The sequence below is a fragment of the Prionailurus bengalensis genome, chromosome B1, assembly GCF_016509475.1.
Source record: "Prionailurus bengalensis isolate Pbe53 chromosome B1, Fcat_Pben_1.1_paternal_pri, whole genome shotgun sequence".
Classification (NCBI taxonomy): Eukaryota; Metazoa; Chordata; class Mammalia; order Carnivora; family Felidae; genus Prionailurus; species Prionailurus bengalensis.
In genome coordinates this window covers 74,177,704-74,200,673 of record NC_057344.1, presented here as the reverse complement: position 1 = coordinate 74,200,673, position 22,970 = coordinate 74,177,704, and the positions used below count along the sequence as shown (strand labels likewise).

At 43.1% G+C, this 22,970-nt stretch overlaps 1 protein-coding gene across 2 annotated transcripts in view; it reads left to right on the top strand.

Annotated features, from left to right (window-relative positions):
- The window catches only part of TMEM131L (transmembrane 131 like), a 170,979-nt gene that overhangs the window by 133,554 nt on the left and 14,455 nt on the right, over positions 1-22,970 (top strand). For both annotated transcript variants that reach the window (XM_043567149.1, XM_043567140.1), the window contains exons 26-29: positions 5,206-5,354; positions 14,041-14,165; positions 17,805-17,971; positions 19,154-19,342. In XM_043567149.1, coding sequence (XP_043423084.1) covers positions 5,206-5,354; positions 14,041-14,165; positions 17,805-17,971; positions 19,154-19,342 — 630 coding nt within the window. The remainder of the gene's footprint in view (positions 1-5,205; positions 5,355-14,040; positions 14,166-17,804; positions 17,972-19,153; positions 19,343-22,970) is intronic.

The window sequence follows — 22,970 nt, the reverse complement described above, 5'->3', positions numbered from 1 at the left end:
TTCAACCAGATCCTCAAATGATAGCATAGCATACTTGGTCTGAGGATGTTTTGTGGTAGGGCAGGGGGCTGCCTATTGTTCCATTTCCACGGGGCCCAGGCTGCAAAACATTTGTGAAAGAGTGAGATTAGGGGTGAATCCTACCAGGGTTTTCCTTGTTTGGTATTATTTAGGCCCGAGCACAGGATCTAACATAGGCTGACTTTACGTAAGCCTAAAACCATAGTTGTTTGAGGTGCTTCTGTGGCCCATTGCATCCACTAGTCATCTGCATAAATGTGCCTGCAGAGTGCAGTGGCCATGGCCTTGAGGATAGATAGATGGGAAGGACCTTTTGCTGCACTGCAGTACTTTGAAGTGGGTTAAAATGTGGAGACGTGGGCCCAAAGTGCAGTGCTAGAGTGGGTCAGAGGATTCACATTTGTGCTTCAGGTCCCTCCTGTCCAATACTTGATGTTTAATGCCCATAGTGGAGCATAGATGGCCATGTAGTAATACTTCAGCAAGTGTGAGTGAACTTCGTATTGGAGGTCCAGAAACAAAGGACTTGCTTGTATCATCATAGATGTCATTCCTGCCCAGAATCTTTCCCTCCTGTGCAGATTGCTAATCTGTGTTTTAAATGGAAACAAGTATCTCGCAATAAGAAGTCTTTAAAAACTGCTGTTTGGTTAGATCAGTAGTATGTTAAGTGGTATCAGGGTGATTGTTGATCAGATCTAGTAAGGACTGATGAAAGAACTTTGGCTTTCCACCGTGTTCCGACCAGCAAACTTAGAGGTACTGATTCACAGTGCTGGATTTCTCTCCAGAATTAGTATGTCAGCAGGAGATTCCTCGCAGGGAAAGCCATTCATTGACATGTGTTTTGTTCTGTTTTCTGTTCACAGCACTATTCTAGGAAAATATCAAAGAGGTTAAAAAAAATAGGTTGCCTGCCATCCATTTACAATTCAGACATTTTAAAGGATTGACAATTTTAAAAATAAGAAAGGACTGAGAATTCTAGAGGAAGATATTTGTAGTTTGAAGATAGGATTTAGAGGTTTTTTTTTTTTTAGTAATATCAAGGGCTTGGGGTGCTTTTATCAGATTTTAAAGGAAAGCATTGTAATAAGCTGGCAGATGGTGAACAGGCATATAATTGGCAGGGAGTCCATAACGTGTGAAGAATGCTCAAGGATGAGAGAAAACCATTTGTATATGAGAACTCTCCAAATTTTCACTTCCAACTTTGAGTGTTAGTTCTTTTTTTGCTTTGAAAAGTGTTTTACTTTGTGAAAAACGTGTTTCCATCACAAAATCATTCTAGAATCTGAAGAAAACAGCTTCTGTGTTAATAGTTGAACTTAGCCCGCCGGCTGGTTGGGAATCCCAGGTCCCTCCACCTCGTTTCCTGTGTGGCCCACTAGAATGGGGAATTTCTGTTTGCTCAGGGGAAAGCAGCTAGTGTGTTTGCCACATCCTAGCTCCTTCTCCTAAAGTACACAAATGTTCCATAGAGGCAAATTCAGTGATAAGATTGCTTTTGGAAAAAGGGGAAGGGGGCAGGCGGTCTGTCTCCTAAGAGTGCCTGAAGTGATTTTATTAACCTGACAGACCTCCTTGAGGCATGTGAGGAAGTTTGCCTTCTCCTATTCTGAGGCTTTTTAATTTTTCCTGAGGGTGACATATTGTGTGAGAAAAAAATATTCCAAGGTGAATATTAATGGCTCTGGCACTACATGCTCAGTTTTGTTGTTGAAAAACACAGAATTTATTTTCTGAATAAAAGAAATGTGTCTCATCCCCTTCCTGTTCTTTCTGCGGCCTTCTTCTGAGAGGCCTTGTAGTAAGTCATAAATTAAAATTCCCCATAGAAAGGAAGTCTGTTGACAGATGCTTCAGAGCTCTGTTTTCACACACAGTTTTCTTGGCATCCACCTGTCAAACCACAGCTCAATTTTTCAAACATTTGTTATGTATTCCAGAGTCTTTTGAGCATCTGACAAGAGTAGAGCTCTGTGTGTAACATAAATGATCTCTTAAATATGTCTCTTTTCAAATGTGTATTATTTTTAAATTGTGTGATCACAATTCTAGATCTGTATTTGACCGTACAATTAAAAAATAATGATCTCTGGAATTAAGGCTAAAGACACACAGCTGGCCTCAGCACTATGAAAGAGGAATAGTCAGCCAATTATTTTATTGCTTTCTTTTTTTTAATGTTTATTTCTGAGAGAAAGCACGCGCGCGCGCGCGAGAGAGAGCAAGCAGGGGAGGGGCAGAGAGAGGGGGAGACACAGAATCTGAAGCAGGCTCCAGGCTCTGAGCTATCAGCACAGAGCCCGATGCGGGGCTTGAACCCACAGACTATGAGATCATGACCTGAGCTGAAGTTGGATGCTTAACCAAGTGAGCCACCCAGGCACCCTTTTATTGCTTTCTGCTTATAACAATGTAAAGGATAATAAAGTTTTAAATTGAATAATACCCCAAGCCTTGGAATTAACAATACATGGAAGATGTCACTGAATAGACACTCCAAATTTCCGAAATACGAATATTTGAAAAATTCAAATAGTCTCATTTTACTTATAGATACTAATATCTTGAAGATTAGCTTTTACTCAAAATATAACATTTGATTAGATTTGATGCCATAAAAGTTTAAGCAGGATTCTAGTTGAGTTCACTTGTTCCCTGTTTTATTTGTTTTTTATCTTTATGGCTCAAACACTGACTCTGTGAGATGGGTGTAAGAAAGTTGTGTAACACTGTAAGTAAGTAATCGTGCCTAATAAGATGACTTGGATGGCTCCATTAGATATTGTCATGTTAGAGTTTCTCAAAGACTCAATGAAGAACTTGTTATTAGAATTGCTTTTACTAAAAAAAATAAAAAAAAAAAGTGGGGGGGTGCCTGGGTGGCTCAGTCAGTTAAGTGTCCGACTTCAGCTCAGGTCGTGATCTCGCGGTCCGTGAGTTCGAGCCCCGCGTCAGGCTCTGTGCTTGACTGCTCAGAGCCTGGAGCCTGTTTCAGATTCTGTGTCTCCCTCTCTCTTGACCCTCCCCCGTTCATGCTCTGTCTCTCTCTGTCTCAAAAATAAATAAACGTTAAAAAAAAAAGTAAAAAAAAAAAAAAGTATTGCTTTTACTGTTTGTCCTGATTCCCAGCCCCACAGAAGGTGTTACTAAGTGCTTTAGCACTTTTGGGGATAGTTCAGTGTTGGATATTAACTTTGGATCCTTCCTGAGAAAGTTTGACGACTAATACTTTTAGTGCTGTTCTCGGCCGTAAGAACACGTAAGGAAATCCATTTTCTCATGAATTAAGACTCTAGGAAAGTTAGCGGCACATTTTTTGGGAGAATGTATGTGTTCTGTTTTATATGTATGGTTTCCAGAATCCGAAGGGATGTCCTTATTTATGATTTCTTTTTGTGTTTTGGATCCTGCCTCCTTTGTTCTTGGCTCTTTCCTTTACCACTTCATCATGGTGGATATTTTCCTCTGTAGTTGTCTGAACACCCAATTTGTGTCTTAGAGCAAATTAATGCTTCCCAGCGTTTTTATAGTTCTATGATACTTACACCATTTTCCATTAACAAAATAAAAGCATGCTTCCCTTGTAAGTGTTATTTGTAAGATGTATATATCTTGCTTTGAGTGAGTTCAGCTTCAGAATTTCAGAATCAGGAGGGATTGAACTGCTCATTTCATTTTGCGGGCACAGACTTTTCCTGCACCAGGTCCCAAAGCAGGGCCGGACTGGAGCCCCTGCTGAGGTGAGGTCAGGCTTGCATCACCAAGCCTGCAGCCTGCTTCCTTGTGAAATAGCTGCCGGGCCATCTAAACTTTCTCAGATTGCAAAGGTATGGTAAGGGAAGTCTCAGTTTAAGAAAAAAAGAGAAGGTATTGAAATGCTTTGTTTCATATTAGGACACTGAGGCCAGTTTTTGTGGGGTTGACGTTGCTTTGACTTTATTTTGAAGTAAGGGATGGAAGAAGAAATACACTTAGGCATGAAATCACTTGAAAGAAAAGTAGGAAAATCATGTTTTCACATGAGGTTTCTACCAGCACTAGCTTTTTTGCCCTGTGATTCATCTGCTCATTTACAGGGTACAGGCCCTGGTTGCTGGGGGCAGGTGTGCCCCAACTGGGAGGAGGACCTGTCCTGAAACGGGTCATGTAGTTTTGGTGGGGGATCCTTTCCATTTATAGGTCTTCTGATTTCATCTTTGTAGCAGTTGGGGCAGGCGGAGAAAGTGGTATTTTCATTTTATAACTAAGGAAACTGAAGAAACTCAGGCAACTTAAGAGATTTGCTTTGAAAACTAATTAGGGACTGGGTCATGACTGGAAGCCAAGGCCTTTACCCCTCTCTCCCCTCACCAACTTCAAAAAAATTGGGGTAAAATAGGCCTTTACCCCTCTCTCCCCTCACCAACTTCAAAAAAATTGGGGTAAAATAGGCATAACATAAGATTTACCATTTTAATTGTAAAGCTCCGTGGCATTAAGTACATTCACATTGTTGTGCAACCATCACCACCGTCCGTTTCCAGAACCTTTTCACTGTCATGAAAAGAAACTCTATACCCATTAAGCAGTGAGTACCTCTACCCTCTCCCGCCAGCCCATCTCTATGAATTTGACGACTCTAGGTCCCTCAGACAAGGAGAATCATATAGTATTTCTCTTTGGGGGACTGGCGTATTTCATTTAGCCTGAGGTCTTCAGAGTTCATCCACGTTGTGGCATGTGTCAGAATTTCCTTCCTTTGCTTTTCCATCTCCATCATTTTTGAGTATACACCTCAATAGTGTTAAGTATAATATTGCCCATGGTGTTGGGCAATGATTCATTCCTCTTACGGTGAATGCTATTCCACTGTAGGTATAGCACATTTTGTTTGTCTGTCCATCTGTCCAGGGACACTTGGGTTGTTTCTACTTATTGGCTGTTAGGTATAATGCTGCTATAAATAATGGTGTACCGCCTCAGGCTTTTCCCTCAATCTCTTTTAAAGACTTTTTGTAGACCTCTTAACATAAGCACGGTTTTACTGGTCAGCACATTTCTAGAGCATCGTGAATGTCGGGAACAATCTCTAAGTCTAAATCTCATTAAATTAGATTGGTGTGGGAAAGAGATTTAACTATGGGAATGTGAATGGAAATAATTAGCTAGAGATTAAATCGTTTTTATGTATTCAAGGGAATAACCAGCAAGTGCCTGTCAAGAATGAAGTAGACAGCTGTGAAACTTTGAAAAAGGTTGACACAAAGTCTTCCTCAGAAAAGAAGATCCACAAAGCATCTAAAGAAGACATATGTTTTGAGAAACAGGACATACCTTCAGTCGAGGTCTGTATTCCTTTTTCTCTTGCCTATTAGGACAAAACCCATTTTTAGGGCTTAGAGAGCAAATATCTGTCTAGTGACTGTCCACGTATATTTCATACTTTTCAGTGAGGGGGCTAGTTAGGCATTTGAATCTGTACTTGTAAGTGGTGAGTTTGAGGTGTTTGGAAAGTTTTATTTATCTTCTAATTCCATAGGAGACGCTAAGATAATTTCTAGTAACATCAGATAGCTTTTATCTTTTATTCTCTGGGGAAGCTGTTTTTTTTTTTTTTTTTTTTAATTTTTTTTTTTTTCAACGTTTGTTTATTTTTGGGACAGAGAGAGACAGAGCATGAGCAGGAGAGGGGCAGAGAGAGAGGGAGACACAGAATCCGAAACAGGCTCCAGGCTCTGAGCCATCAGCCCAGAGCCTGACGCGGGGCTCGAACTCACGGACCGCAAGATCGTGACCTGGCTGAAGTCGGACGCTTAACCGACTGCGCCACCCAGGCGCCCCATGGGGAAGCTGTTCTTAAGCAGATGGGTTAACTCCTGGTAAAGACGGTGGAGTAGAACCAGTCCCTTTTCTCCAGTTGTTACCCAACATCCATTTTAGGGTCTGCTCTTGCTGAGTTGGAAGCATAGGCCAAAATCCACAGGAAAGGGATGCCTGTCTAGCTCAAGCAAGTGGGCGCTTGTGCAACAGGTTCCCAGAAAAGAGAACATAGTTGCACACTGTCCTGGCAAACCCTCTCCCTTCTCTCTAGTGTAGCCTACCAAAGAGCATCTAGAGAGTAGAACCCAGCCCCATATCTCATAGGCAAAAGCAAACAGGTGAAGGAGAAAGGTAGAAAAGGTATTTAGGAGAATTTACCTACTTTATTTCAGAACAGAGCTATCTGTGTATTAGTAAAAGCCCAGTGGGAGAAACATAGCATTCTAACTATGCAGATACACACTGTATACCGCCCCCCCAACACACACACTGTAAAAGCGAATGAAAGGAGTAGAACACAGAAGACAGGTAAAGATCCTAATGTAGAAGAAAACATATCCAGAGACCTGAAGAAAACTTTTCATACTTCTCACTATAGAAAATGAACTCCATAAAATGAGAGCTTTTATAAAGGCAAATCAATACACCAGGATGAGGTTAAAAGAGATATTATAAAGCGAAGAAGTGAAGACCCAAATGACGTTACACAGACAGTAGCCAAAACTCGGATTATTTGACCCCGAGAAAGGCTTTAAGATAATGAGAGCGAGTGTGAGGGAAGAAATTGAAGAGCTGGAAGCAGTTAGAGAAAAGATGGTGATAGATATGGGGCAAAGAAAGAGAAAACCAGTCCAACAGAAGAATAATGAGTGTTTAAGTAAATGGCCCAGGAAATAGATCTGAAACATATTTATTCAGAGATGAAATCGAAGAAAATTTTCCTGATACAAGGGAAGAATGGAATTTATAGAATAAAAGGGCACACTGGGTACACCAGGAAAAACTGACACATAGCAATGGACACAGGCACAGCCTGGCTATAGTTATTGAACTTAAAGCCTAAAGAACAGTGCAAGGAGGTGAAGAAGATGGAGAAACACCAGCTCAGGCTTGCCTCACTTGGTAGAAAAATCTCATGCCAGGGCACAGGGAGCCATATCTTGGAGAGAATGAGAATGTGAGCAAGAATACTCTAGCCAAGTTGACACTTAAGTGCGAAGACAGCAGCATCCTTAAACACAGGTGAGTTCATCATGAGTCTTTCTTAAAAAATGAAGTTAATGAAATTTAACTAACTAAGCTAGAAGTGAAAATAAGGACCCAGGACTACTGAAGCTGTGTTAAAGGTCTGTTGTTGGGATTTCTGTCCATTTTCCACCCGCAATTAAAACTAAACAGTTAGCAATTATAATTGCAGAACAGATTGCATATTTTAAAACGAAAAGGTAACAGTCTGCAAAAATGAGAGATCGTATTGAATGGTAGGTGATAGTGAGTTTTAATGTTATTTTTCTTGGTAGAGAGTCCATACTGTATAAAACTGAACATAGCACTTAATAGGGTGAAAACTTAATGAAAATGTCCTTCACTATCTTTCTTAACGTTAAACAATTAATAAAGAAGAAATGATTATTTGAACATTGGCAGTTCCCTGGGTTCTACTTCAGTTACTTTGTTAAATTCAAATAAAACTGAGCTTTAAATTTTTATTTAAAAATAATACATCGTTCCAATATTATGAATCATTCCTGTCACTTGTCTTGCCATCCTATTGTGTATGTAGGTTCATAGAGAGATAGTAAAAAATAAGGTTTGCCAAATAATCAGTGGCAGACTCTGGTTATTTCTGGGTGGTGGGATTTGGGGTGATTCTTTTTTCCTTCTCTATATTCTTCTGTTTTTGCTTAAACTTCATAACCAACATGGGTTTTTCATTTAAATAACATGAAAATGATACAAAATAAAGATATCCTAGACATTCCAAACTGGGAGTTTGCAGCATTTAAAGAAGGACAAGATATTTCTAAGTAGTCAAGTGCCCCAATCAGTCCATGGTGGAAGGGATTTCAGATAGAAACGTGGACAGGCAAAGAAGGGAAGGTGGGCAGCGGCACCCCTGAACCCCACAGCATAACTGGGAGCTGTAGGAGATCATCTTTGAGAAGAAGCTCAATCGGGAGTGGGAAGTAATGGGAGGGAAGAGTGGGAGACCTTCCAGATGGGAAAGGCCTTTGCATACCAATTGAAAATTTAGACTTTATCCCCTAGGCCTCAGCCAGAAGCACAAATAGTGAACTGGGTGAGCACAGCAATCAAAGCGATGATGCCTATAGAGAATTGGACAGTAGTGGGTTGCTTGCTAATAAATTTCAGAGTCAGATTTTTAAAAGCGCATCTGTCCAAACAAAGTTCTTTTGGCTGAAGGGTTTGGCCAGAGGATTTGGCTGAAGGGTGGCCAGTTTGGGGGGGACCCTGCTGCAAATGATGGAGTGCTATGGAAGGTTTCTGAACTGGCATGTGGATGGGTGGTGGAAAATAGCCTATAGGCTGTGAGTTTCTTGAAGGTCATAATTGAGTATTTTTCAGTTCAGTTTCACAAAGACGGGCAGAATGGCTGTTACAAAGATTATAAAGTGTAGTTGTTTAGTAAATGCTTGAATGAATGTGTGGATAATGCATTTTTGGAGGGTCAGTCTGAATGTTTTGGAGGCTGGGTTATAGAGAGCAGAGATGGGCACCAGCTGTCTTCTCATAAGGAGGCTGTTACTCTGCTGGGAGGTGTGATGTAAGGCTGTGTTTGGGCAGGAGCAAGGATGAAGGGTAGGAAGAGAAGGTAAGAGTTTAGAAGAAAAACTAATAGGACTTCCCTGCACCTAATTGCACAAAGGAGAGGAGCTGTCTTCTCTTATACAATCACTTGCAAAAGTAACTCCAGGGTTTTAAGTCTGGCTAACTAGAAGATGGGGAATTCTGACTTATGAGTTCATTTTTATGTTTATCAAAGCAGTGTTGCAAATTAAGAGCATGGACTTTGCAGTCAGACTTGTTGGGTTTGAATCCAGGTGGTCACTTACTTGCTCTATAACATTGGGCAAGTTACTTAACATCGCAGTTTCCGTATCTGACAAATGAGGATGATAATAGCCTGCCTACCTCCTAGCATTGTGAGCCATAGATGAGTTCATGTGGTAAGTGCTTAGAGTAGCGCACTTACTAAGCACTGACAAGGGGTAAGTAGAAAGGAAATGACCGTGTTCGTTAGTGACAGCCGGAGATACGGATCCAGGGCTTGAATGGGAGCTGTGCCTGTGGAGGTTAGAACTGAAAGAGGACACTGAGTTCTCCGAGATGTGTACGTACAGAGGGAAGAGCAGGGGCCTGAGTGTGAACCTCGGGTGGTGGTGTAGCTGTGGACGGCTTGAGGGTGCAGGTATAGCAGATGTACTGGAAGCGAGGCCAGAAGACTAAGACGGGCTGTGCTTTCAGGAGCAGAAATAAAGTCATTGAATTTGAGGTAGGAGGGAATGGGTGAAGGTAAGGGTTGAACTGTAACATCCTCCAGGGTTGAACCGTAACATCCTCCTGATAAGGGCTTTGGAGACTTCCATGTTGCCCTGTAGTGAGATCGAAACCAACACTGAGATATGATCACTCAGTGGCTGCACAGCCTGCGAGCTGGGACTCACGCTAGGTCCCTCCATCTGAGGGCCACAAGGAGGAGGTGGCCCCGAGGAACTGTGCTTCAGTGGTGGTGCTGCTGGCATCCATCTGTCACAGGTGGGTGCCATTCCCCCACTTCAGACTCAGCCTCTGGCCCCCATGACAGACCCAGGCCTCTGTGCTTGGGCCTCTTCTTTTTTCTCGTTATCCCTGGAGCTCAGACTTCGCTCGTGCACAGTCCCAGGGGTCATGTAAGCTCCTCCTTCCTTTTCTGGACTGGGAGCCTGTGTAAGAGAGACATCTGCACCTAAAGATGATGGCAATCCCCTCAACAGGAAGGATGCCACCAGCTGGAGGATCTGAGGGACCACAGTCCCTCATTTGTTTTGCTGTCTCCATGACTCACTCCCTGTTTTGCAGAGCATCTCTTTAAAACCTCGCAAGTGTGTGCTTTCCATTTCATTGTTCGTTTGGAGAAGTCGTTCTCAATAAACACATTCCCAAGGGCAGCACTCAATGTTTGTTTTTCTTATACATTCTTAGGGCCTAACTTTGCAGCTTAGAAAATTGTATAAATCTGTCTATAGTACATGGGGAACATTCCTGTAGATTTATTGGCAAAGAAGGTTGAAGCCCAGATTTAAGAGCTACAAACTAAATTTTAACCGTAGCCCTGCTGTTTATTTTTTCAAGCAGATTTTTTTCCCCTTAGAAAAGGAATTTATGATTGTTACAAAAGCATAAAGAAGGGGCAGCGGGGAGAAAAGTCTATCCAAAATGAACCACTTTGTACATTTTTCTATATTCTATTTCTTTTTTATACAACTTTTTAAAAACCTCAGCATCATCATTATGTAGATGTAGGTTTGCTAATCATGCTAATAATTCTGAATTTTCTCACGTTCAAAACAAAGGGAACTTTCAGTGGTTACATAACATTCCGTCATTTAACTATGCCCCTAATCCTAAACCATTCCCCTGTGACTGGACATTAATTTACAGCTTGTTATTTTCGTAAATAGCGCTATGATGAGCTACGTTGTTCTTAAGTCTTCCCTGTATACCTGCTGTGTCCTTGTTAGAGATTTCTAGAAGTAGGATTAGAGAGTATCCTCATGTGTGCCCCAGATTGCGTTCCAGAAAGGTGGATTCACGTTCACATGGATGGTGTAGGAAACGCTGGCTTCCTCTGCCCCCAGCAGCCCCATGTGTCATGCAAAATCTTGATCGGCGAGATAGGGAAACGACTGTGTTTTCTTTCACTTTGCATCTCTCACCAGGAAAAAATCAGCACTTTCCTATTCCGAAAAACAAGTAAAAACTCATCCATCCAAAATCCTACCGCTGAAATCTTTTTCATTTTTTAAAATAAATTAGAAGTGAATGTCTCGCCCAGTTCCACTTGTGCTGCTCAGAGGCAGACTGTGTTAACGGCACTCTGCCCGCCCCCCCCAGCCCTCTCCTGGTGTTTGCAGGCAGAAACATGCAGTGTAAATACACTCGTGGTTTTTAAAACCAAAATGGAAAGATGAGATCCAAGCTGGTCTATAATTTGCCTTTCCTAAAACATACTTCATTATTAAGTATTTTGGGTGAAGTCTTCATGGTTTTTAGCCTTTTATATTTCTTTTGCAAATTTCTATTTCATGTCCTTTGCCCGTTTTTCTGTTGCATGTGTTTTTCTTATTTTCTTTAAGAACATACAGCACGGTATTGACTCTGCCTATCAAATAGTGTATCCGATTTTTTTCTTAATTGGCCCTTTCCCTCTTTTATTTGCTTTTACTTATATACAGCAGCTTGAAGAATGTATTGTGAAATCTGTGGTTTTTCTTTGATTTTTTTCGTTTGCTTTTATTAAAGTTTAGGAAATCTTTTTATTTCCCCACCCTGTAATCAATGAAATTGTCCCTTCTTACCAGGGCTATCAGAGAACTTCACTAGTTCAAATAATTCAATAATGTGATAATAGCCGGGTCTTCTATAGAATTCTTACTATGTATCAGGTAATGTAACCCTCACAACAGCCTTTTGAGGAAGATTCAGGAAACTGAGGCAGAGAGAAGCTAAGTAACTTGCTCAAGATCACAGTTGCAGGCATGGAGTGAGATTCACATTGGGCTGTTTGGCCTCACAGTTGTGGTCTTACTTGCAACTCTGCACGGACTCGTTCCCTGGTTGGTCCTGCCTCCCTCTATGTGTGACACCCTCTACCAGAAAGCAAAGAGCCAGATTGTGCCTTTAGTCTGCCTCTCATTTCTCCACGAGTCTGTTGCTCTGGGTCTCTGGTTTTCTCTCCCGGCCCCCTCCCCCCACCATCTGCTACTGCCAGTGCTGGCCTGTTCTCCAAGCCTGACTGGAGCCCTTCCTCTTCACTTCCCATTGTTCCTGCCTCCCTCTTCCCCGCCCCCCAGCCCCTGCCACACATACACACACACACACACACACACACACACACACACACACACAGCAAGTCCATTCATTGGTTTTTCATTCCTCAGTATGTCCTCAGTCTTTTCCCTCTCTTGTCCACACCCTGTTTCTGTTCCTGTCTGTTTGCTCATGCACTCTGCTTCTCTTGTCATTCCACTCACCGGAGTCCAGCGTGCCCTGCACTCTCGTTAATCACTCTTGCCTATATTCAGAGACCATAACGATGCCTCTGACCACCCAGTCTCATGTCTCTGTAGTCCCTCTTGTTTGCACAGGATGACAAATCTAACCAGATTGAGTGCAGAAAGGCAGCCAAGTGTCAGAGTGACTACTGACCAGCTCACTCTTTCTCTGACCCCACTTAGAGACAGATCCTTTCTTTGTATGTGACTCTGGAGGGACAGAAAGGCTCAAGTACTTGCTGTGTTGAAAAGTCTTTCTTGGCCCTTAAGTGGAGAGGGGAGGGGAGAGGAAAACTTTCCTCCCTGAAGTTAGAAATATACAGGGAATAGTATGTGAATAAATATGGCACGTATTTACTGTTTAACTTTGGATAATGTCTGATCATATGTTATTAATGTGTTTAGCATCTAACTTAAGCAGTTAGCATAAAATCCTATAAGATAGGGCTTTGTGTGTTTAACGTGTCATGTTTTTCAGATACCTGCAGACTCAGAAAAAAGTTAATACATACTTATTGGGAGAGAAACTAAAGGAGTATTAAGAAGAACCCCCCAAATCCCATAATCCTACCACATGTACAGTTGCAGTTTCATTTTATTTCTAGTATTTATTGCAGTAAGCCTCTTGCTGTAATAGGTACATGAGGCTTTTGATACCCCAGATATGTAACATGTAGGCATTTGAAACCTTCTGCTTTTCCTCTTCCAAGTCATGTGTATTAGTCAGGTGTATGCTAGAATGTCATGGATTCGTACTCTGATTTCTGGACCAAACTTCTCAAAAAAGAAGGTAAAATGAGGCAGTCTTTATTCTGTATGAAAGGTGAATCCTAAGGGTCAGTAGGAAGAGGACTCTCTGAGCTGGGGGATGTGCCTCTGTGATGTCCAGGAACAATGCATTCTTCAAGCCCTAGTGAGCTCTGTACCTTCTCCCACCTGCTGACAGTGCCTCTGCTGTAAAGAGGCAGAGTTTGGGGCACATGGGTGGCTCAGTCAGTTGAGCATCCGACTTCGGCTCAGGTCATGATCTCATGGTTCGTGAGTTCAAGCCCTGCTTTGGGCTCTGTGCCGACAACTGGGAGCCTGGAGCCTGCTTTGGATTCTGTGTCTCCCTCTCTCTCTCTCTGCCCCTCCTCTGCTTGTGTGCGCGCTCTCTCTCTCTCTCTCTCTCTCTCAAATAAATAAACATTAAAAAAAAACCTTTAAAGAGGCAGAGTGGTAGAAGGAAGAGAAATAGAGTATTAGAGGACTTGTAAGGCAGGAGCTACTTCAAAATGTTAAGGGGCAGGGGGATCCCCCTTCTCTTGGCTTAGCGGACTATGCCTAACACTTAAAAGAGGAAAAGGCCCAAATTAAAAAATATATATATATGTATACACACACACACACACACACACGTACATAATGTGTAGATATATAAAAATACGAATTTCATGCTAAATTAAGTTTTTCAGAACCACATTTAAAACATCAAGCATATTCTTGCCTTATTTACAAAAGCTTAAACTAGTTTGGCACACTCAATGGAGATTTGGCTGTCCTCCTAAAGTTTTTCTGTAAACAAATAAGAACATAAATACACAAATTACTCCTAAGTTGAGTTTTTACGTGACTTTTCTTCAGTAGTAATTCATGCGAATTGCACATACCAAATTAACAGGTGAATGCTGGAGAATTTATTGCTGCCGATTAACAGCAAGCTGACCCTAAATTGCTAACAGATGTTTTTCCTTTTTAGCCTGTTTGGAATTTTATAGGCAATGATTGTTTTTTCTTTTTGCAGAGATTGAGGAAGGTAGAGAAGGAAGGGAAATGAAAACAAACTAGAGATTGAGAAATGTATGTCTCTGTTTTCACCCATGTTGGAACATTCTGAATTCATATGAAGTTGGTCTTCAGTTTAAACCTTTACTTAAGGTTTATTTTTTCTCTTTAGCAAGAAGATCCTTATAGGAGGAAGAAGCTTCAGGAGAAGAAAGAAGGCAATTTACAAAACTTGAGTTGGAATAAAAATCGAACGTGTAGAAAAAACAAGAAAAGAGGTACTGCTCAGGTCTTGAGGTGTGTAATTTTTACGATCTCTTTAAAATTTTCATCTGTTTTTTAACCTATGATTTTATTCTTAGCTATTCTCTTTTAATCTTATTTTTGTTCTATTGGATACAGAGAATAGATATCAATGTTTGTATTTTGAGATAAATGATATTAAAATTAATACATATCCTGGATATGTTTTCATTTCTTTTCCTAAAATAATACCTTAAAGTGAACATAGTTTTCATGTTTTTACTTTATAAAATGCTCAAAGCTCTGGGAGGTTTTAAAGAAAAAGCGTGGCATCCTCTGTGCCCGGCCCTTCATTCTGCCTGTGCAATGCAGTTGCAGGAGTGTTTGTGGGCCAGGTGACAGAGAAGACAGCTGGGAGCTCTCAGGCCTCCTACCCCCGCATCGCTCTCACCCGCGAGGGGTCCTGGATTCCCCTGCCCCTTAACAAGAGAACAGTCATGACTCAGGGAACCTGAGGCTCAGTCCTGCAGAAGCTGGGTTCTCTTACAGCATCAGTAAGTGAGGTGCCCAGACATTTTGTGTTTGGCCTACAGCCCCAGAATTGGTAAGGGGCAGGGTCTGAATTGGAACCCAAGCAGTGTGATATTCTTGTTTGGAAACCTTGCTTCTGTAGCTCACCTAATATCCCTGAGCTTTCATTTTCTTATCAGTAAAATGAAGGCGCTGGATAGTGTTTGTGGGAATCCCACATTCTGGCTTTTCAGAAATATCTTTCTAAATCTGATATTATGTGAATTTCTCAGCTTGAGGTTGGTTGGTTTGTTTTTTCAAGGGGTCACTAGTATGTACGTACATTCTGACTTCAAATCTACCTGGTGGTATAGTTTCTGAATTTTGATTTCTTGGTTTAGACATCTAAACACCCAACATATGCACAAGCCCAGAGCCTCTAGTAGAGACACTTTCTCCTGCCTTTTCCTCCCTAAGTCCATGGATGGAGCCTTTCAGGTGTCCCTTGCACTGACAATACCCCCTTCCCAGGACCCCAGTTTTATTTAGGAATAGTTCCAGCTCCCTGACTCTTGTATAACTGTCTTTGAGAGGAATTAAAACCTACCCCCCTGGGCTTTAAAGCCTTTTTCCTCCTGAGTACATCCTCACCACTCTGGCTTTTTCTTCTTCTGAGTTCAGGCATCTGGGAATTTCTTTCTTATGAGCTCAGCTAGGTATTTAAATGTGTTTCTGCCAGATTGTTCTCTAGTGGCTCCAAATCTTCCTGGGGAAGGGGCTCCACCATGCTGCAGTTCTGTTTGTTGTTGGAAGGGGACTCTGGCAGCACAGCCCACACTGAGGCAAGGACCCTGGCACGGGAGGGTGGGGGGCACATATGGTGCTGCTTGCAGTGTCTGTCGCTGGGTCGCTTAGGTGGTTGCTGTCTGGAGCCTGTGATTCAGCATTGCAGCAACCCCCCCCCCCCCCCGCCCTTCTTGTTTACACTCTGCTGGGGAAAGGTCAGGCAGCTCCAACGTCCCTGGCTCACTCAGAGCAAACAGCAAAGTGCAAATAGGAAAAAAGCATAGGCTCACTGCTAGTTCGTTGTTAATACTAAATACTAATTGTTGATTAGCAATTACCATTTTATTTAGGCTAAATTATTTAAAAGCTGCAGTGTGGTATCTTGTGGAAAGGAAAGTTATATCTTTTGGTTTTTTTTAATGTTTTATTTACTTATCTTGAGGCGGGGTAGGGGCAGGGAGAGAGAGAGAGAAAATAATCCCAAGCAAGCTCTGTGCTGTCAGGTCAGAGCCCGACAAGGGGCTCCATCTTATGCACCATGAGATCATGACCTGAGCCAAATCAAAAGTTGGATTCTTTTTTTTAAATTTTTTTTTTCAACATTTATTTATTTTTGGGACAGAGAGAGACAGAGCATGAATGGGGGAGGGGCAGAGAGAGAGGGAGACACAGAATCGGAAACAAGCTCCAGGCTCTGAGCCGTCAGCCCAGAGCCCGACGCGGGGCTCGAACTCCCGGACCGCGAGATCGTGACCTGGCTGAAGTCGGACGCTTAACCGACTGAGCCACCCTGGCGCCCCCTACCTTTTATTCTTTTTACATGTATTTTCATAAAAAGTTGATTGACTTAGGTCACTCTAAAGTATTATATTTTCCTGATGTGAAAATACAGGAAGATACAAAATTCGAGTGGAATTTCACCAATTAAGCATTATGATATATTTCTACAAGGATATTTCTGACATGCTAAAGAAACAAAACTTTAAATTTTTTTTTTTTAACGTTTATTTATTTTTGAGACAGAGAGAGGCAGAGCATGAACAGGGGAGGGGCAGAGAGAGAGGGAGACACAGAATCTGAAACAGGCTCCAAGCTCTGAGCTGTCAGCACAGAGCCCGACGCGGGGCTCGACCTCACGGACCATGAGATCATGACCTGAGCTGAAGTCGGACACTTAACCGACTGAGCCACCCAGGCGCCCCAAGAAACAAAATTTTAAATTTTTTTTTTTTTCAACGTTTATTTATTTTTTTTGGGACAGAGAGAGACAGCATGAACGGGGGAGGGGCAGAGAGAGAGGGAGACAGAATCGGAAACAGGCTCCAGGCTCCGAGCCATCAGCCCAGAGCCTGATGCGGGGCTCGAACTCACGGACCGTGAGATCGTGACCTGGCTGAAGTCCGACGCCCAACCGACTGCGCCACCCAGGCGCCCCAAGAAACAAAATTTTAAAATAGAACTTTCCAGTAGCTTGTAACTAATCAGAATGTTTTGAGAATATGATACTTAAGAAGTAGCTGGGGGGCCCTCACCTATTTTGATTACTCTCAAAATAAATGGGTAAACTTACAAAAAGAGAAGTGTGTGCTTGTTGGATTGTCTGTTTCCTTGGCTCTTGCTTCTTCTGTTATAGTCTTTACTTTGAGCGGTCAGAAACCAATGAAATCATGTGCTGTAGCTCACATATTTTGTGTTCTTAACTGCCATCCTACAAACCTGGCGTGAGGTACTGCAGTTAGACGATGTGAATAGCCATCTGTGGACTCCTGTGGCGTCCTCTACCCATTTCTATTTTGCCATTTACAAAACCATTACAGTTCTTTCCCCCAGTTCACGGTCTAGTAGAGAGGTGTTATCATTGGACTGTGAGCTCCCTGGGGAAAGAACTTTATGCTTTGTAAGCACAACTTTCCTAACAATACATGGCACATGGTAGTCACTCAATAAATGTTTGCTAAATGAATGGATGAGAAGAGATATAAATGAACGCTCAGTACCTTCCCCCAGACACCAGGCAGCAGGTTCATCTATTAAGAATCATACCTGTCACTAAAGCCAAGAGTCCTGGGTTCTGGACCTGGACCTGCCACTTATGAGGTGACGGAGGGACTCCATCACTTATTTAACTTTGTGGAGTTTTATTCCTCTCATTGTGAAGTATAGAGTAGATTAAATGAGCTCCAGATTGATTGTAGTTCTAAAACAGCAAAAATCTTTTGTCTTTTTGATACCACTCCCTTACTCAGTGTCTTCTCCCCCAAAACATGAAGAGCAGAGGTCTTGGGTTGTCCCAGGTTCATTTTCACCTCTGGTAAGTCTCATGGAAAGCAAGGATGGTTGGATGATAACATGTGGATGTGATTTTTTTGTTTGTTTGTTTGTTTGTGGTTCTTCTAGGCCTTCTGAACAGAGTGAATTAAAACTTGTGTGCAATGCATTTGAAAGGCCTGAGCTGAGCAGTGACATCAATGTCCGAAACTGGTGTATACAGGAAAACCCGGGGGAAATTTGTAAGACAGATGCTGGCATTGGGAGCAGTTTACCTGCTGCACAGGAAGAGGCAGGTGTGTGACTTTGTTGAGCTATGAGCAGTGCTTCTGCTGGGATTTTTGGTTCCTCCAGGAAGTAGTCACTGTAAAGAAATGGCACCTTGATGAGGTTATCGCTTCAGAGGCAACTTAGGTTATTGACGCCTGAATGGAAAGCTGTCAGGATGACACTGTAAACCTGAGATTCTTTTGAACCCAGGCAGGCCTCGAGTGTTGTCCCGTCCTCCCTAAAATCTGGCCATTCTCAACTGTTCTCCTGCGCAGTGCTGAAGGAACGGTGGTTGCTCCCTCTGGGGACAGCCGGGTGAGAACTGTGTTCTTCTCACACACCCAAGCCGGTTCCTGCAGAGCCAGGCTGCCGTCGCTCCCAAGAACTTCCCGGCAGCGCCTCTGGGAGTGAGAGGTAGAGGGCACCCACAGCTAGGTCCGAGCTAGACTAAGGGGTAGCAGGAGGCTCCAGGGCCACTGAAGTTGACTGCACGTGTTGGGGGATGGTGTGGGGGAGTTGTAGTCCTGTCTGCCAACACCGTGTTCCCAGACACACGTCCATGTCCTCGATGCACATGGCTGGCAGATTTCGGGAGTTTCTTTCTCTGTCCTCTCATTCATTCCCTTGACACATGTGTTGCCTTTTGGTCTTCTTGGGGGTTCATTCCACTCACACATAAATAGTACTTTGAAGCTCTTTTTTTTTTTTTTAGACTTTATTTTTAAGTAATTTCTACACCCAACATGGGGCTTGAACTTACAACCCTGAGACCAAGAATTGCATGCTGTACTGACTGAGCCAGCCAGTGCCCCAGTACGTTGAAGCTCTTAGGAGGTATCTTCATAAAAGAGAGGGAGAAATTACCTATAAATTTCCAGTCTGATCGAGTAGCTCAGTTTTCTTCACAGAGTGTTTATTTCCAGAACCACTTTTAGATCAAGGGTATGCTTGGTATTGACAGTCTGAGCCCCAGCCAGGTGTAATCACCCATCCCGCAGGCAGAGTAGACACAGCTCATCCCTCACTGTTTCTTAAAGTCCCGTTATTGGTTGTAGTTAACTTCTTTCTTCTCGCTAGATGTGCAGAGGTAGCAGACCCTGACCGTGAACCTGGCCTTCTTCATAACTTCACTTACCTCCTTTGAGTAGACATGGCATCAAGTTGAAAATTGTTCGAATGAGATATGACTTCTCCCTTCCTTCCTGCAGAGGGTTACTACCAGAAGACTGGCAAGAAGTGTGTGGAGAAGTCTTGCTCGGATTCCAGCTCCGACTGCGGCAGCTCTTCGGGCGGCGTTCGGGCCAGCCGCGGCAGCTGGGGCAGCTGGAGCAGCAGCAGCAGCAGCTCTGACGGGGACAAGAAGCCCGCGGTGGGCCGTCAGCACTTCCTGCCAGGCGGTGAGTCTTGGGAGTACACCCAGCCCTGGGAACGGCCCTCCCTCCTGCCCTGCCTCCCGCCTTCCCACCTGTCCTCCCTCCCTCCCAGCTGCCCTCCATCCTGTCCTCTCTCCCACCTGCCCTCCCTCCCTCCTGCTCTCCCTGCCACCTGCCCTCCCTCTTGTCCTCCCTCCCACCTACCCTCTGTCCTGCCCCTGCCTCCTGCCCTCCCTCCTGCCCCTGCCTCTCCCCCTCCCTCCTGTCTTCCCTCCCACCTGCCCTCCGTCCCATCTGTCCTCCCTCCTGCCCTGCTGCCTAGCCCAGTATGAGACCTGGATCTGTTTTCCAGGGCCTGGAGTACATGCGGGACTGTAGATTGGAGTATTTACTTAGCTTTGGATTTCATTCACTCTTTTGTTCTTTCCTCCTTCCTTTCCCTCTCCCTAAATCATCATCATCATCATCACCATCATCACCGTCATTTAATGTCTATCTTTGACACAGTTCAAAGAACTTTTGCATTTCTTTTTTCACTTGCAAGTTTTTATTATGGTAAAATATATATAACACAGAATTAACCATTTTTAAATTTTTTTTAACGTTTATTTATTTTGAGAGACACAGAGTGTGAGAGGGGGTGGGGCAGAGAGAGAGGGAGACATAGAATCCAAGCAGACTCCAGGCTCCAAGCTGTAGGCACAGAGCCTGACATGGGGCTCGAACTCACGAACCGCAAGATCATGACCTGAGCTGAAGCCGGCCACTTAACTGACTGAGCCACCCAGGCGCCCCCAGAACTTACCATTTTTAAGTGTACCATTCAGTGGTGTTAAGTACACTCATATTGTGTAACTATCACCACCATCAACTTTTTCTATCACCCCAGACAGACTCTGCACCTTTATCTATCTATCTATCTATCTATCTATCTATCTATCTATCTAAGAGAGGGGGAGGAGAGAATCCCACGAAGGGCAGAGGGAGGGGGAGAGAGAGAGAGAGAGAGAGAAGTGGGTCTTACCTGAAGCAGGGCTCGTGCTCACCCAGAGCTGGGCTTGAGCTAACCTGACACAGGGCTCGAACTCACAAACTGTGACATCATGACCTAAGCCGAAGTCAGATGCTTGAGTCAGCCACCCAGGTGCCCCATGACTCTGTACCTTTAAACAACAGCTGTCCATTCCTCACTTCCTGCAGTCCCTGGAAGCCTCACCTCTACTTCCTGTCCCCATGAATTTGACTACTCTGGTGTCTAAGTGGAATCATACAGTGGTCGTCCTTTTGTGTCTGGCTTATTTCCCTTAGCATAATGTCTTCAAGGGTCACCCATCCTTCTTTTTTAAGGCCAAATCATACTCTGTTGCATGCACATATCTCATTTTGATGGGCACTCGGGTTGTTTCTACGTTTTGGCTATTGTGAATAATGCTGTGAACATTGTGGCCTTCTCTTATTTTTGAGAAATTTGAGGATTTGGGAAAGGTCAGAATTAACTACTCTTACTTTCACTATCTTTACCCTTGGGTTTGTTTTTGTTTTGTTTTGTTTTGTTTTTGTTTTTGTTTTAAAAAAAATTTTTTTTTTCAACGTTTATTCATTTCTGCGACAGAGAGAGACAGAGCATGAACGGGGGAGGGGCAGAGAGAGAGGGAGACACAGAATCGGAAACAGGCTCCAGGCTCTGAGCCATCAGCCCAGAGCCCGACGCGGGGCTCAAACTCACGGACTGCGAGATCGTGACCTGGCTGAAGTCGGACGCCCAACCGACTGCGCCACCCAGGCGCCCCTGTTTTTGTTTTTAATAGTGCTTTATAGTCTTTTCCACTTTGGCCTCCCCGAGTCACTGCCCACTGTCATGAACTTGGTACATGTTCTTTTAGTCCATATTTTATCTTACATTTATATAGCCATCAACAAAGTATAGAATTATTGTTTTTAACTTACATAAAGGAAATCATACTTCAGTATATCATTCTGCATTTTGTTTCTTTCACTTAATGTTATTTTAAAGCTCTGTGTCTATATAAAGATGGAATTCATTCCTTTTCACTGTTATTTTCAGCTTAGTCTTTGTGTAAGGGTGAGATTGAGAAACTCACATTTGTGAGGCCTTTGTTCACCATCACACTCACACTGCTCCCAAGTAACCCTGAGGGGCCAGGGCTGGTGTCCCCGTGCAGTCTGAGATTTGAGGTCCCGGGCACAGAGAGGTTGGCAGCCTGTTCCACACCCCAGTTTGCTCGAACCCTGTCCCCTCCCCCCAAGACAGGTCGCTTCAAGCCACAGACCATTCCCTTCAGCAGCCTCCAGGCTGTCCTCTCTTCTCTGTCTCCCACCGGCAGTGAGACCTATAAAAGAAGGTCTTGTCTGAGAGACCAGGGCCCTAGTAACCATAAAAACCTACAGAAAGCACCCACGTGTATTTTCAAGCTGCATTTCTCAGCCTTTCTTTCATTATCCTCTCCCTCCCCAGGAGCCTTTTGAGACACTGTTTTCTTAATGACCCCCCGTAAAATTTTAATATCACTGATAGGCAGTGTTTATTACTGTGTAGTGTGCTTTAGGGATAAAAAGATAAGATCTTCTCAACCCCCAAGAAACTCAGCAGTCCTGCCCCCCTCTAGGAGACACTGTCGCCCACATGGAGACACACAGGCTCAGATGAAGGCAGGCAGGTACACGCGCTTTGATAGCGGGATATGTTTGGCCTGAGGAAGCTTGAGTTCCACAGCCTACACCAAGCCCAGCTCCATCCACCACTGAAGACAAAGTTTGCCTGATGATGCAAACATAAGATTCTGAAAAATCAGTCCTTACTAACAAAAAATAGAAATGCAGTTTTGCTTGGGGGAAAGGCTGAGAGAGCAAGATGACAAAAATTATTCATAGTGTTTCTGTACAGTGGCTTAATATGTAGTTTATAAGTTGTTTGAGGGTTACGTACTGTCAGAAAAATGTCCCCAGCATAATTATGGTGTAAAAGACCATAAGGACAACGTATATGTGAAGCATGACCCCAATTTTATATGTATGCGTACACATAAAAGAGATTGTAAGGAAATGTATCTAAATGTTGAATGGCAGTATAATTGCAGGTGACTTCTGTTTTTCTTCTTCCTTCCTTCCTTCCTTCCTTCCTTCCTTCCTTCCTTCCTTCCTTCCATTCATTTTTGAGACACAGAGAGACAGAGCATGAATGGGGGAAGGTCAGAGAGAGAGGGAGACACAGAATCTGAAACAGGCTCCAGGCTCTGAGCAGTCAGCACAGAGCCCAACACGGGGCTCGAACTCACGGACCGAGAGATCATGACCTGAGCCAAAGTCGGACGCCCAACCGACTGAGCCACCCAGGAGCCCCCTGTTTTTCTTCTTTAAACTTACGTTTATTTTCATAGATTTCTTACAGTAAATATGTATTACTTTTCTAAATTGCAGGGATCTATTTATATAGCAAGATTTCTTTTATCAGAAAAACCCCTATGAGAAAGTTACATGATATTAATGATTTCAGCTTTTTGCCATAATTAAAACACCATCAATCGAAAATTCGTAAATTTAAGTGTTGAATTTCAGTAACTTTTCAATGAAGATAAATATAATAGAGATTTTTTTTAATGTTTATTTTTTGAGAGAGAGAGTGCAAGTGGAT